General features: G+C 37.2%; 1 protein-coding gene across 1 annotated transcript; it reads left to right on the forward strand.

Moving 5' to 3' along the window:
- The first annotated feature begins 2,628 nt into the window (after positions 1-2,628).
- LOC146887104 (uncharacterized) lies at positions 2,629-4,079 on the forward strand. Its single transcript, XM_085672028.1, has 4 exons — positions 2,629-2,736; positions 2,790-3,035; positions 3,314-3,427; positions 3,564-4,079. The coding sequence occupies exons 1-4, from the start codon at positions 2,629-2,631 to the stop codon at positions 4,077-4,079; spliced, it is 984 nt and encodes a 327-aa protein (XP_085528154.1).
- Positions 4,080-14,715: the final 10,636 nt, after the last annotated feature.

Consider the following 14,715-nt stretch of genomic DNA (forward strand, 5'->3'; position numbering starts at 1 on the left):
TTTAGCATAGTGTAGAACTTTGTAACTTGGTTGTGGTGAACTAATCTTTTGCATTGAATTACTACTTTTCATGATCATCTTTTGTGCTTGTTATGAAATGATGTTGAATTGGCTTGTGAGCATGAGCTTGTGGTTGTTCTCATTTTGATATAGTGATGCTTGAGTTTAATTGTGATCAATGATTTTGGCATATGTTGACAATTGTGGAACCCAAATACCCTGTGAGAGGTTGTACCCCAGAGTTGATTTGTGTGAATGCTATCACTGTGGACTCATAATTGACTTTGCTTGAGTTCAATTGTTATTCATTTACTTGCATGCTACAGGTGATCAAGGCCATCTTTCTTTTTCTTGTTACATAATTGAGCCAATCCCTTTTAAGTTGATTTCTTGTGCAAATTCTTTGAGTCTTCTTTGAGCCTTAAAGATAATATGTGTCATTCCTTGAACCTTGAGTATAGTGAAGATATTGACTACCTTACTTTGAGCTTGAGAGAGCAAATGATTGTTAGTCATGAGTATGGTTCAAGTTTGGGGGAATTATTGCTAATACAAGAGAGCATGGGAAAATTTGTAAAGTTTATGGTTCAATTCAAAAAAAAAAATTGAAAAGAAAAGAAAAGAAAAGAAAATTGGTGCAAGCAAGTTGGGAATTGGTTTCATTGGTTCAATAGAGAAGGGAGAAAAATACGTCATGATTTGATTAGTTGCTCTCTTAGCTCAAAGTACTTTTGTTATCCTGAAAAACCAAATTTCCTTCTTAGCCTAGCCATGATACAAGCCATAAAAGACCTTGTGATGATAGCATGCTTGTGAAAGTATTGGACATTTTGAACAAAAAGCAAAGTTAAATTGTGCGACATTGTGATGGTAGAGAGAATGTTGTTTATATCCATACACTAGTGGGCTTGAGTGAAACACTTGTTCTTGTGAGAAGTGGTTCCCATTGATCAAGGAAACATTTTGCCATGATTGTTGATCCCTTATAAACTCTTGCATGTACTTGTGATATTTTTGTTTTGTGAACACCATAGCTTTAGTTTGCCTTGCTAATGAAACACATGTGCTACACAATCTTTCAAATAAGAGCAAGCACAATTGACATATGTTTTCTTGATTTACTAGATCATTGCAATTGTGTTGTTCATCTAGGCCAAGTTACCTTTTTGCTTGAGGACAAGCAAGGTTTTAAGTTTGGGCGAGTTGATAATGTTAATTTTTACCATTATCCAAGCTATATTTCATTAGCAAAATCATCTCTTCCAAAGCTTTTAACCTACTTAATCCTCAATTTTACCTTACTTTTGTAAATAAATACATTTTGGGTTATATTTATCTAAATATACCACTAATCCCCATTTTTGTGTCCTTTTTGTAGATGGGAAGCTTTGTCCAAAAATCCAGATTAATGAGTGACTCGGAATAGCAAGGAGAAGAAGAAAAATGTCAACAGGAAGCGCCTGACGACACGAAGCAAGCGCCAGGCGGAACAGACCGTCAGTCAAGCGCCAACCAAGCGCCAGCCAGGCGCCCCTGTTACGAACCGCCTGGCGGTAACTGGACACCGCCGAGTGGTAGCTGCCAGTTTTGCCCCCTGTTTGCCCGATACCGCCTGGCGGTGAGACCCTGCCGCCAGGCGCCATTGTTCGCTGATGTGGCAAGTTGGCTTCTTTTCTTCTGTTTTCGCGAGGGGAAAAGGATCTTGGACATTTTGGAGCTCGAACAACACGTCTTGGAGCGCTTGGAGGTCTACTAGGGCTTGTGGGAACAGCTCCATCTTCCTCTTTGTGTCTCCTCCCTCTTCCATTTCCATTTTGTAAGCTTGAGCTCTCCATGACAATGGAGAGCTAAACCCATTTTTGTTGGGGTTAGATGTAGCCACTGAACTCTTATGTATTTTCGAATGGTTTGAATATATATATGCTTCTTCCATTGATTTCTAGTATCTTTGTTTATGCATTTAAAGCTTGCTTTGTTATACCCATTCATTGCATGATATTTGGGTCATTAGGTATTGGAAAATATCTCTTGAAACCTTGAATTGGAACAAGATACCTAATGGAAATTGTATCTAGGAATGGAACTTGACTCATTAGTTGTCTTAAACCCTAATTTGTAAAGCGGGTTTGTTTATTTAAGGATTCAAGGAATTGACTCTAAATAAGGAAACCTAGGCTCATTCAACTAAGGGATTAGAGTTTGAGTAAACTTGTGGGTTGACATTAGTAATTAATGGAGAAGAGTTTTATTGCTTAATTTACATGAGAGTGAAGTAGGTGAAGTCTAACTCCAACAATATCAATCCATTGCATTTCCAGCCTTTACCATTTTCTAGAGTCTTCAAATATCCAAGTTCAATTTTAATTGTTTATGAAATATTAACTTTCTTGCATATAAAAACCCAAATCTTGAATATATTCATTAGTTTAAATTAATCACTAATTACACAATTATTTAGTATACACGAGTCTCTTGGGAAACGATATCCCGGTCTTACTGGTTACTACTTGCGCGACTTGGTACACTTGTCAAAGTCATAACAACCACCCAGTGAAGTTTGATGGGAAGAGTAGTCCGGATGTCGCGAACCAATGGCTGAAGGACCTGGAGCGCATCTGTGATGCAAAGATGTGCCCCGCGGAGAACAGGCTGACGTTCTCTGTGTATATGCTCACGGGGGATGCGAAGCATTGGTGGATCAACACCAAATCCATCCTAGAGGAGAGAGATGAGCAGGTGACATGGGAGGCTTTCAGGGAGAGATTCCTCTCTGAGTATTTTCTAGACAGCATCTGGTACGCCAAGGAGGTGGAATTCCTCCAGTTGACTCAAGGGAGAAGACCGTGGCAGAGTATGCAGAGAGATTCAAGCACCTCAGCCGCTTCTACACCCTGCCACTTGATGAGGAATGGAGATGTCGTAAGTTTGAGAATGGCCTCTACGGTGATATCTGTTTGATGGTGGCTCCCTTGTCCGTTAAGGACTTTGCCGCTCTAGTGGAGAAGGTCAGAGTGATGGAGAAGATGAAACGTGAGGTAGAAGGCTAGCGCCCATAGCAGCCCCAACAACTACAGAGGATTGGTGGACCATCTGGGTCCAAACCTAGGCATGAGGAGCAGAGGAGGCCATATGATAGACCCCACCATTAGTCCCAGGGGTCTAGGAGTTTCCTTCTCTAGTCGGGCAGAGTACAGTGTTATATATGTGGAGGCCCCCATCTGAGGAACGCATCCCCGCGTATGGAGGGTTACCGTCGCTGCAACAACTGTGGCAAGAAAGGCCACTTTGGGAAGGATTGCCCCAACCTTGCTAGGGCAGTGACACGCCCTCCAATTCAGACTCCTCACCACCATCAGCGAAGGGACAGAGGCAACAAGCCTTAGGCGACAGGCAGGGTGTATGCCTTGACCGGAGCAGAGGCTGCAAGGTCAGGTAACCTGGTTATGGGTTATTGTTTGATAGATGGGATGAAATGTTATGTGTTATATGATTCTGGAGCGACACACTCCTCTGTGTCAAATGCATGTGTGGAACGGTTGGGTATGCCAATGTGCGAGCTGTAGTGTGAGCTTGCGGTGTCTACTCTGGCATCGGGTTTGATCAGGACGTCGTCCTTATGTGCTAGGTGTTCAGTGGAGGTAGAGGAACACATGTACAAAGTGAACCTAATCTGCATGCCTCTACAAGAGTTGGAGGTAATCTTGGGGATGGATTGGCTCTCTGCCAATTGCATTCTTATAGATTGCCGAGAAAAGAGATTGTTATTTCCCGACTCAAAGGAGCCTGAGTTGTTATCGTCCCAAGGGGTTCTGAAGGAGTTGCAATGTGGTGCTCAGTGCTTCGTGATCTTCACACATCTAGAGGTGGAAGGAGGACAGATGAAGTCCGTCATACCAGTGGTGCAAAAATTTGAGGATGTATTCCTAGAGGAAGTGCCAAGGTTGCCTCCCCACAGAGAGGTGGAGTTCTCTATCGATCTGGTACCAGGAACCGGCCCGATATCGATGGCTTCATACTGTATGGCTCCAGCGAAGTTGGTGAAACTCATGAAACAGATTGAGGAGCTGATGAAGAAATAGTTCATCCGACCTAGTACCTCACCTTGGGAGCACCAGTGTTGTTGGTGAAGAAGAAGGACAGGAGTTCATGTTTGTGTGTGGACTACAGGCAGTTGGACAAGATGACAATCAAGAATAAGTACCCCCTCCCGAGAATTGATGACTTGATGGATCAGCTGCATGGGTCATCGGTGTTCTCGAAGATATATTTACATTCGGGATACCACCAGATTTTGGTGAAGGCGGATGACGTATAGAAGACTTACTTCCGGTCATGGTATGGACATTATGAGTACGTGGTGATGCCGTTTGGTGTGACCAATGCCCTGGCAGTATTCATGGACTATATGAACAGGATCTTCATACCGTTTCTAGATAAGTTTGTTGTTGTCTTCATTGACGACATCCTTATCTATTCTAGGACTCGGGAGGAACACGCAGAACACTTGAGGTTGGTGCTTAGTGTCTTGAGGGAGAAGCAACTATATGCCAAGTTGTCTAAGTGCGAGTTCTGGATGGACGAGGTACAATTTTTAGGGCATGTGATATCTGCACAAGGTATAGCTATGGATCTAGCAAAAGTTGAGGCAGTGGTAAAGTGGGAAAGTCCCAAGTCAGTAACAGAGATAAGAAGCTTTGTGGGTCTAGCTGGCTACTATTGGAGATTCATAGAGGGATTTTCCAAGTTAGTGGCGCCTCTGACACAACTCACACGGAAGGACCAACCTTTCACTTGGACAGACAAGTGTGAGGAGAGTTTTGAGGAGCTTAAACGGAGATTGACGAATGTTCCTATATTAGTGATCCCCGATGTTAGAGAACCTTTTGAAGTTTATTGTGATGCTTCTCACCTGGGGTTGGGCTGCGTGCTAATGCAAGAGAAGAAGGCAGTGGCGTATGCTTCCAGATAACTTAAGGTGTATGAGCGTAACTACCCCACTCATGACCTAGAGTTGGCTGCCATAGTGTTCGCTTTGAAGATCTGGAGGCACTATCTCTATGGTGCTCAGTTTCGCGTGTTCAGTGACCACAAAAGCCTTAAATATCTGTTTGATTAGAAGGAGCTGAACATGAGACAGAGGAGGTGGACGGAGTTCCTGAAAGACTACGATTTTGAACTGCTATACCATCCGGGGAAGGCGAATGTGGTGGTTGATGCCTTGAGTAGGAAAACAGTGCATACTGCACACCTCATGATTAAGGAGGTGGAGCTACTAGAGAAATTCTGAGATATGAAGCTACAGGTGGAGTTAGGGTTTGAGTTCATTAGATGTAGTACCCTGACTATATCTAGTGACTTCTTGAGCTCGATTAGGGAGAGGCAGACGTTGGATGCCAGTCTGAATAGAGTCAAAGAATAGCTTGAGTCAGATGAGGTTAGGGACTTTGCTTTGGGTGATGATAGCATATTGAGGTTCTGAGGAAGGGTGTCTATACCTGATGATGCTGAGGTGAAGAAGTTAATTATGGAGGAAGGACACAGGAGTCGTCTTAGTCTGCATCCTGGCATGACTAAGATGTATCAAGATCTCAAGGAATCCTTTTGGTGGCAGGGAATGAAGAAGGATGTTGAACGATTTGTATCCGCTTGTTTGACATGTCAGAAGGCGAAGGTGGAGCATCAGAGACCCGGTAGGAATCTACAGCCCTTGGAGATAGCAGTGTGGAAATGGGAGCATCTCCATGGATTTTGTGACCCATTTGCCACAGACTTTTAGGGGGCATGATACGATCTGGGTGGTAGTGGATCGATTGACCAAGAGTGGTCATTTTTTGGCGATGAACTTGAGGATGTCAATGGCCAAGTTGGCCCAGTTGTACATTAAGGAGATAGTAAGGCTTCATGGGGTGCCTTCGAGCATAGTTTCCGATACAGACCCGTGGTTCACGTCTCAGTTTTGGCAGACGCTATTGAGTGTTATAGGTAGCAAGCTCACCATGAGTTCAGCTTATCACCCTCAGACCGATGGCCAGTCTGAGAGGACAATTCAGTCATTAGAGGATTTGTTGAGAACATGCATACTAGACCATTTGGGTGCTTGGGATGAGGTACTGCCCCTGATCAAATTTACCTACAACAACAACTTTCATACGAGCATTGGCATGATGCCATACGAGGCTCTATACGGCAGGAAGTGTAGGACTCCCCTATGTTGGTATCAGGATGGCGAAGCCGTGTTGGTTAGACCTGATTTGTTAGAGCAGACCACTGAGAAAGTGAGGATGGTGAGAGGTAGGATGCAGGCTTCACAGAGTAGGCAGAAGGCCTATGTGGATTGCAGGAGGAGACCCTTGGAATTCGCGACTGGAGATCATGTGTTCTTGAGGGTGACCCGAACCACTGGTGTGGGAAGGGCTCTCCGCTCAAAGAAGTTCTCTCCTAAGTTCCTTGGCCCTTATCAGATCTCCAGGAGGATTGAACCGATGGCATATGCGATAGCATTGCCTCCTCAGTTGGTAAACCTTCATCTGGTGTTTCACGTCTCACAGTTGAGGAAGTATGTGTTCGATCCGGCTCATGTGTTGGAAGCCGAGGATATACAGATCAGAAAGGATCATAATGTGGAAACGCCCCAATTGCCTTGGAGGAGAGTCGAGTTGAGGAACGTAGAGGAAAACTGGTCAATCTTGTCAGAGTCATCTGGGATCGGAGGACTGGTGACTCTACTTGGGAGTTGGAGGAGGATATGAGGAAATCACACCCACATCTTTTTACTTGGTAAGTTTCATTTTCGAGGTCGCAAATTTTCTTGTTGGGGAGAATGTAAAACCCATTTTATTTCTATTCGTTTTTTGTCCTAAGTCTTAAAGGATTTTCCTAAGCAGATAGGCCTAATGGCTGGCCCATTGGGTGCCAAGGCCCCTAAAGCAGCCAAGACTCCCATTCTGCTCTCACTTTACCAAATCAAGCCTTGACTCCTTCCTCTTACAGAACAAAAGCTCTGCTAAGGTTTACGGCTCCGTCATCTTCAAGCTAGCTCAAAGCCGCTTTCTACTCCATCTCCTCCGTTCGTTCCTAGAGCTGTTGTGTTTTCCACGCTTGGCTGCCAAAGCCCCCTTTTAACCCCTTTCCAGGTAAGAGAAGTTAGGGTTTGCGTCTTAAGCTTTATTGATGAGTTTTATGGCCATTTTCGTGATATTGAATGTATGATTGAAGTTTTGGTGTTGTGAATATGTACTGTATGTTTGATGTGAGTAAAATGTTTGGTTTGTGCATGCGTGAACAGTGGAGGGTCCTGCATATCTCGCCCAAGCGACTTGTCTCGCCTCAGTGAGATTAGCGTACTCACCTATTTCAGCCTACGCGAGTTGTCGCTCAGGCGATGAGCTCCAGCTTTGAGCGAGAGCACGTGTCGCTCAGGCGAGGAGGTCTCGCCTAAGCGAGAGTGCGTGACAGCGCCACTATTCCTCTTTTTGAGCCCTCGCCTTGGGGAAGGGGGCTCGCCTGAGCGAGAGATCCTCTCGCCTGAGTGAGACCCCTCTGCCTGAGCGAGAGGCTGGGCGAGAATGCACCAAGTTCTGTTTCCCATGTTGATTCTTGTGTGATTAATATATTTTGGATGATTTGATCTGCTTAAAGCGTGGGATGCATGATTTGTATGTATAGGACTGGTTCATGGATTCAATATGATGGGATGTTTATAAAGTTGATATGAAATGTGGAGGGATTCATGGAAAATGAGTGCTGATCCTTGGCATGGTATTGGCATGATGTATGATTCTATTTCCCTGGCTTTGGGGAGGTTGAGCTATGGTTGACTAAATATGAGATACGAATGAGGGGTGGTTACAAAGATTGACATGATATTGACATGTGTGGTGAATATTTCATGATTGAATGAATATGTATAGTCTGTGGTTAGTGCGTAAATCCTTGAGATCTTTAGGTGGGATTTCAGGGTCGTGCTTTAGTGGTCGGGACGTAATTTCATGGCCCCTGTTAGTGGGTGTCCATGGTGGTGCCCCATCTATATGGTCTGGTAAGGATTCAAGGTAAGGTTGCATCCTGACACTCTAAGGAGTTAGTTAGTCTCACTTAGAGGGGACTGACTCCTGTGGTAAGAGTAGTAGGAGGCCTGAAACTCATTAAGGGCTAACCTTGTGTGTGAGGAAATTGATTCATTATAACACTTGTAACACAGAGCTCGGGGGTGAGTAGAGGTATCCACCACAAGTGCAACCATCCGCTGAATCCGACCAGACTATATGTATCCGGATGAGTCATGTCAGAGTCTAGTGTATTGTTTGAGAAGTCAGAACATGTTTGGATGATATATAAAATGCTTGGATTATGTAATAGCATGTGACTACTTGATGAACTGTTTTACTCTAGCTTACCCTATTTGTTTGTCTGGTTGTCTTGTATGTGGCTCTTCTCTTTTGCGATGATCATCAATTTATTGATGGGAGCAGATGTGAGAGGTCCTCGCGGTCAACAGGGGAACGGTGACTCCGCTGCTTAGCCATCTGGGCTGGATTCTCTTCTCTAGGTTTTCTTTCAAGGCCACAACCCATGTATTGGCTGTTCTTAAAATTCCCAATCTTCTTACTGTTGAATATTTGTATCTAGTTCGTTTTAGCATAGTTGGGTGCCTTGGATTGTATGGAGTTATGTTTAAACTCCAAGACTGCATTTCTGTTTTATCATGTGTAACACTTCCTTTAATTATGTTTATTATTTAAATGGGGTGTTACATTGGATACGTCAAATATGTTATATTCTTTTAATAATAATATAAAAGTAAATAAAGTGAATGTAAAACAATTTAGAATCTTAAAAATTTAAGATTCTCACACAATAAAATATAATAGAGTACTAATATTGATCCATAAGAGATCCTATGAATATACCTTCTTCAATTTGTGTCTTCTCTAACTATCATTTTCCAATCTATCTCTTTGTTTTTTTTTTACTCATTTCACACGTTCTTGATAACTTACTGTGAAAGAACCTTATGGTCAAAGAAAAAACCTTAATCCTTTTTTATAAGTCAACGTTTATAAAGTTGGGCTGAACTTTATTTTATTTTACTACAACTTTTCATAATAACCAATATGTCCTTATACATCAAAGAGCTCATAGTGTCACATAAACATTAATAACATTAGCATTCAACATTTAACATTCATAATAGAAATTATTTTAGTTACCAATTTAGAAAAGAATTATAATTTTTTTAAACTAGTTTAGTTACCAATAATTTTTAGTTTATAAATTAGTATCTAAATTGATCACTGTAGTGACTAATTATTTTTTTTTATAATTAAATATGGCCATTATTTAAGGTTTTCTTGTAGTGGATAAATATTTTAGTATAGTTAAATAGTTGGTTTATTATAACACTTGTTAACATATATAGTAGAATAATATAGTAGAATAAGAAAAAAAAACTTATAGTCTTAATACAAAAGTTTTAATTTAAGTGAAAACGTATTTGATCTTTTGTAATTGTCATTTGTATATATTAAAAAAGAAATAATCTTAATATTGAAGAACTTTTTACCCTTTGTTTTTGTTTTGTAAATTTTAAATTATTTGTTGTTCATTCAAGGCTAATTGGATATTTTCTTTCAATCAATACTTGTGCACTTACTAAGAACTAAACATGTACTCAATCATACTAACCTCCAACGGAGTTCAAATAAAATTAAAAAAATAATAATTATGTTATTAAGTTGTTGTTTTATTATTGTATTAAAAACTATATCAATACTTGTTAACTTGTTGTACTAAACCGACTATTTACCTTTTTGATATTTAGGTAAAAAGGTTTATAAGTAGAAAAATTGATTATTCAAATTTTATTTTAGGAAAACCATCATGTTCTTAAAACACTTTTTTATTCTCTCTTTCTAAACTTTTTACATATCAATTCATCCTTTTGTAGATTAGATCTCACCTTAGAGATTCTAATGGAGAATAGATTAAATTTTTCTGATAAAAAATTGTTTAACAATAAGTTTTCCTTTGCCATTTTCTTGAGTTGGTTTTGAAAAAAATTCATGTATAATGGTTAGTGTGCTCTTGCATGTAGCTCTTCTGGGACCAAGGTGAATATTTGTTGGGTATGTTTACATAATTTTTTTTTTATTAGAATCTTTCATGTATAGATTTAGCTTTCATGTGTGATTTCAGCTTTAGAAGCTTAATTAAGTTCCAGTAGAAACAAGTCTTCACAGTTAATTGTTTTTAAAGTTATTATGGATTAGTTAGTTCGTCCAATGTGAATGCAAGTTATATTTAAGCAAATTATAATCATGTGACCATCTTGATTTGTCTCAAAGTTACAAATTTGCTATATTCATTTTGAATAAAGTTTTGGAAACAAGTTTGGTTTTGTTGCATGAAGCTGATTTTATAGTATTTTTTCTCAAGCAAATTATTCTTTGCTCAAACGAAAATAAACTTGTTATCAACCCAATTTACGTTCATCAATGATTAATGATTAATGAGTATATGCGACTATATCAAATTCAAAGAAATCCTTATTTCACATTTGCATTCCAACAATCCCAAAACTGATAAAGGCTTCTCGATCTAAATTTTCCTCTCTAGAAGAAGTGAGTAATTTTGATTCACTATAGAGAGGCCATGGTGGGAGATATTTAGCTTTAATTGTGTGCTCCTTAATAATAGTAGTGTTTCCTAATAAAAAATATATGTTTCTTATGTTATTCTTATTCTTTTGTGTCCCTAGTTCTTCCTCTCTCTTTCAATGCTTGGTCACTTCATTATTATTATCGTCTTGGAGTTTGACCTTAACTGATTTCACTTTTCTTTGCAACTTTCGGAAATTGTCTCAACATGTTGGAAGTCTCACATCGACTAGAGATAATGTCAAATTCACAATATATAAGTGGGTGCAATCCTCACCTTACAAACCGGTTTTGTGGGGTTGAGTTATGCTTAAAAAATCTACTTCTAACATGATATCAGAACCAAGTTAGAACCTATAAAGACTCCTTATTGTCCAAACGCTAACACATCCTCACAACAAGCTAGATTTAATAGTCGAATATTTGTAGGAACATATTTTATGTCACAACTCAAACTTAAAATATGCATATGAGATTTAAACCACCTAATCTTGCATGATTGTGAGAATGATGAACCAAATTTTGTAATTAACACAAGTTGTACCGAAAAAGTGAAAAAGGGATGTGAGAGCAAATAGCGAGAGAGGTAGAGACTTTGAGGACCAACAACTTGAATTGGTGTGAGAGGGAATCGGGAATGAAGGAAAATTGCAAGGACAAAAGGGACACAATGAGAGAGAGCCCTTAATGATTACTCCAATTATGATTTCTTCTAATCTAAGCACAAAATTATTTTTAAATTTAATAGTTTTGGAAAATTCACTCAAATTTTAAATTTATCTTTTTGAAATATTGTTTTCTTCAATAGTAAAATGCCATATATGTTATTCTTAATTTTTTGAAATATTTTTTCTTGTATTTTATAATGTATGAAAAGAAACCTTTTCTAACAGATACTGCAAACAAAAATAATTTTCTCTCTACAAAAGTTAAGTTAGAAAAACACTTTTAAATACTTTCCCTAACTTTTCCTTATGTTTTGAATAATAGCAATGACTTAAACAGATAAAGATTGATATGAAGACTTCAAAAGTCTCTAATTAAAAATAAATAAAGAAAACGACTTCGATTTAGCACATATATATTAGAAAATTATTGCAGTGAACAAAATTCTAATTGATAAAGAAAATAACTTTGATTTGATAATATATTTAAGATATTTTGAAAGGTATTGCAATTGTAGTAAACCAAATTCAAAACTTTAAATGACTTACATCTCACGTTCTATAGCGTGTAAAACATTTATTTTGAATCGGTCTATTTTCAATAAATTTTTTTCTACACATTTCTAAAATACGAAAATGAGTTAAAAAAGGTAAAATAATTTTTATAAGCTAAAAACAACTTGTGTATAAATTTAAAAACATATCATTTTGAACAAACTAATATAATAAAAACTTATAAATCACAACCTACTTTTAAATTTTAAATTTTTTTTGTTATTTTCTATTTTTTTATTTTGAAAATATTTATAAAAAATTAATATACGTTTGTGTACCCCCTGTTTTCAAAACTCGGAGTGGGAGGTAAATTGACCTTGAGACTGAAGATAAACTTACGGGAAACATCAGATATAGGAAGAAGTCATGATGGTGGAAAGATCTTTAAATTTGTTAAGTACGTGGGAATTTTTAGCAAGGAGCATGGCTCGAAACTACTTCGAGCGGAGTGTAGGAGAAGGGAATGAAGTTAAGTTTTGGGTAGACAAATGGAACCACTCTCGGATAGGTTCTTAGGCTATACATGATCTCTAATTGTAAAGTAAGGGCTAAAGGGGAGGTAGGGAGTTGGGAAGAGAACATATGGGAATGGCATCTAGCTTTGAGAAAAACTAGATTTAAACGGGAAAGGTAGCAGGGAAGAAGATGTTGTTTTTGAAATGTTATGGAACACTCAATTTTGCAGGCTCAATCAAGGTAAGTTGATCTCATAGGCTTGTTATGACAGAATAAGAGTTATGAATGCTTATGTCATTTTACTTCAGTGCACGAATATTTGTCTCAAGTTGATATTGTTTGGTAAAATTAGACTCTGTACAATCGAAATAAGTATCCCATACCTCTTTTATAGTATCAAATTTTGTCAATTGAGTGTCAATCGAGTGTGTGACAGAATTATTGACCCAAGTGATAATTTTATAGTTATCAACTTCTCATACCTCTAAAGTAATAGCATAATCATCAGCTTTGGTATCAATCAATTTCTCCTTAACATTTGAAATATAACCTTACATGGACCTTCCATGAAGAAGTTTTCCATAACATAACTCTATAGTAGGAATAATTTTTACCATCTAATTGCACACTAATAGACTAAAGAGAATCGTCATTACAAGTCGCCATAACAAATAAAATACAAAAACAGAGATGTGAACCACACAACAGAAGCAACAAACAAAACAGAATACAAACTCAAGATTAGAGAATTGCAAATACCTTAAAATGACATAAAGAACATGATGCAAAACCTCCAAAAAGTCTCAAAGTAGAAAACAAAATTTGTGATCGGGTGAAACCTGAAAAATTACGAAAGAGACTTAGGGCTAAGGGTTTAGAAAAGAATACTACTACAAGAATTTATTCTCAATCATAAAATTTGTGAAAGAGACTTAAGGCTTAAGAAATAGGAACTATTGCGAGAATCCCTTATCAATCATAGATCGTTTGGGACTCTGATACCATGTAGAAAACAAAGAAATATATGAAGAAAGGGATTATGTAATATTGATTGTGTATAAAATGTTACACGAGATGTGTTATATATACACACAAAGATAACCTTATAAGCCACAAATAAATAGACCTAAAATATGGACATATGTTAGGAGTCTCATCTACCATGTTGGATACTCATTCTATTATGTAGTCCTTCTCTAAACTCCATTAGTGTGATCTTAATGGAAGACATAACATTGGCTCATTTTAATTAAAATTGGGATCAAATTGAGAACTTCAAAACTGTAGGACTATCCTAAAAAATTATCCAAATATTGTAACCAAAAAATTTATTTAGCCTTTAAATCTAATTTAAAGAAAGTATTATAAACTTTATCTAATTGGATAATTTAATTTAATATAAATATAAATTGAAATTAGATTAAAAAACTAAATTTAATTTTTTTTAGTCAAAATTAATCTAAATTTTAAATCTAATATATTGTATTAGATTTGGATTGAATTTATTTTCGGCTTTGAAAAATTAAATCTATCACTTCAATCGTTAGAGACTCCTTAGTGACCTATTGTTAACACATTGATGCAACGAGCTAAGTGTAAGGGTTGAGTATTTGAAGGATCATATTTTATCTCACAAATTAAACTTAAAATATGTGTATGAAATCTAAACCACATAATCTCCGTGACCGTGTGAATGTACCAAATTTTGTAATAAAAACAAATTTTGTTATTGAAAGTGGGTAGGGCCGATTCAAGAATAAAGCGAGTAAAACACTTGTTTTAGATCTTAAGGATAAAAAGACTTTAAAAAAAATTACTACTAATATTTTTTTGTTAAATTAATTATAAAATTATGTTTAAGATAAAAAGACTTCAAAATTTTTTTAGTACTAATTAATATAGCTCTGTTAAACTAATTATAAATTATGTTTAAGATAAAAAAGGCCTCACAACAATATTTTATTACTAATATAGCTCTATTAAATTAATTATAAGTTTATTGGGAATAAAATTTAATTAAATTATTATTAGTGTATGTTAATTTTTATTGGTAGTAAAAATGATAATTATTGAGTTAAAGTAAATTATAATTTTGTTTACAAAGAAAGAGAATGATTAGTCATCTTTACTCTTCTATAATCAATCTAGATTCTATTTTCTTTTTTTATCGCTCTATGACTTCCCTTACCTCTCCATACTTTATTTTCTTCTAATAGTCTTTTATTCTAGGGTTTTGGCAGATTATATCGTTAAATCTCTTTAATCTCATGTTGCATGTGTATACCAATTTTTCATCATCATTTCTGGTTAGTATGTTTTTTTCTTTCTATTTGTGTTATTGTTACTTTTATTCTATTTTGGATTTGTATTAGAATTAGAAATGT

The sequence above is a fragment of the Vigna unguiculata genome, chromosome 4 (assembly GCF_037176805.1).
Source record: "Vigna unguiculata cultivar grain cowpea cultivar isolate G323 ecotype 2 chromosome 4, ASM3717680v1, whole genome shotgun sequence".
In the NCBI taxonomy this organism is placed as follows: Eukaryota; Viridiplantae; Streptophyta; class Magnoliopsida; order Fabales; family Fabaceae; genus Vigna; species Vigna unguiculata.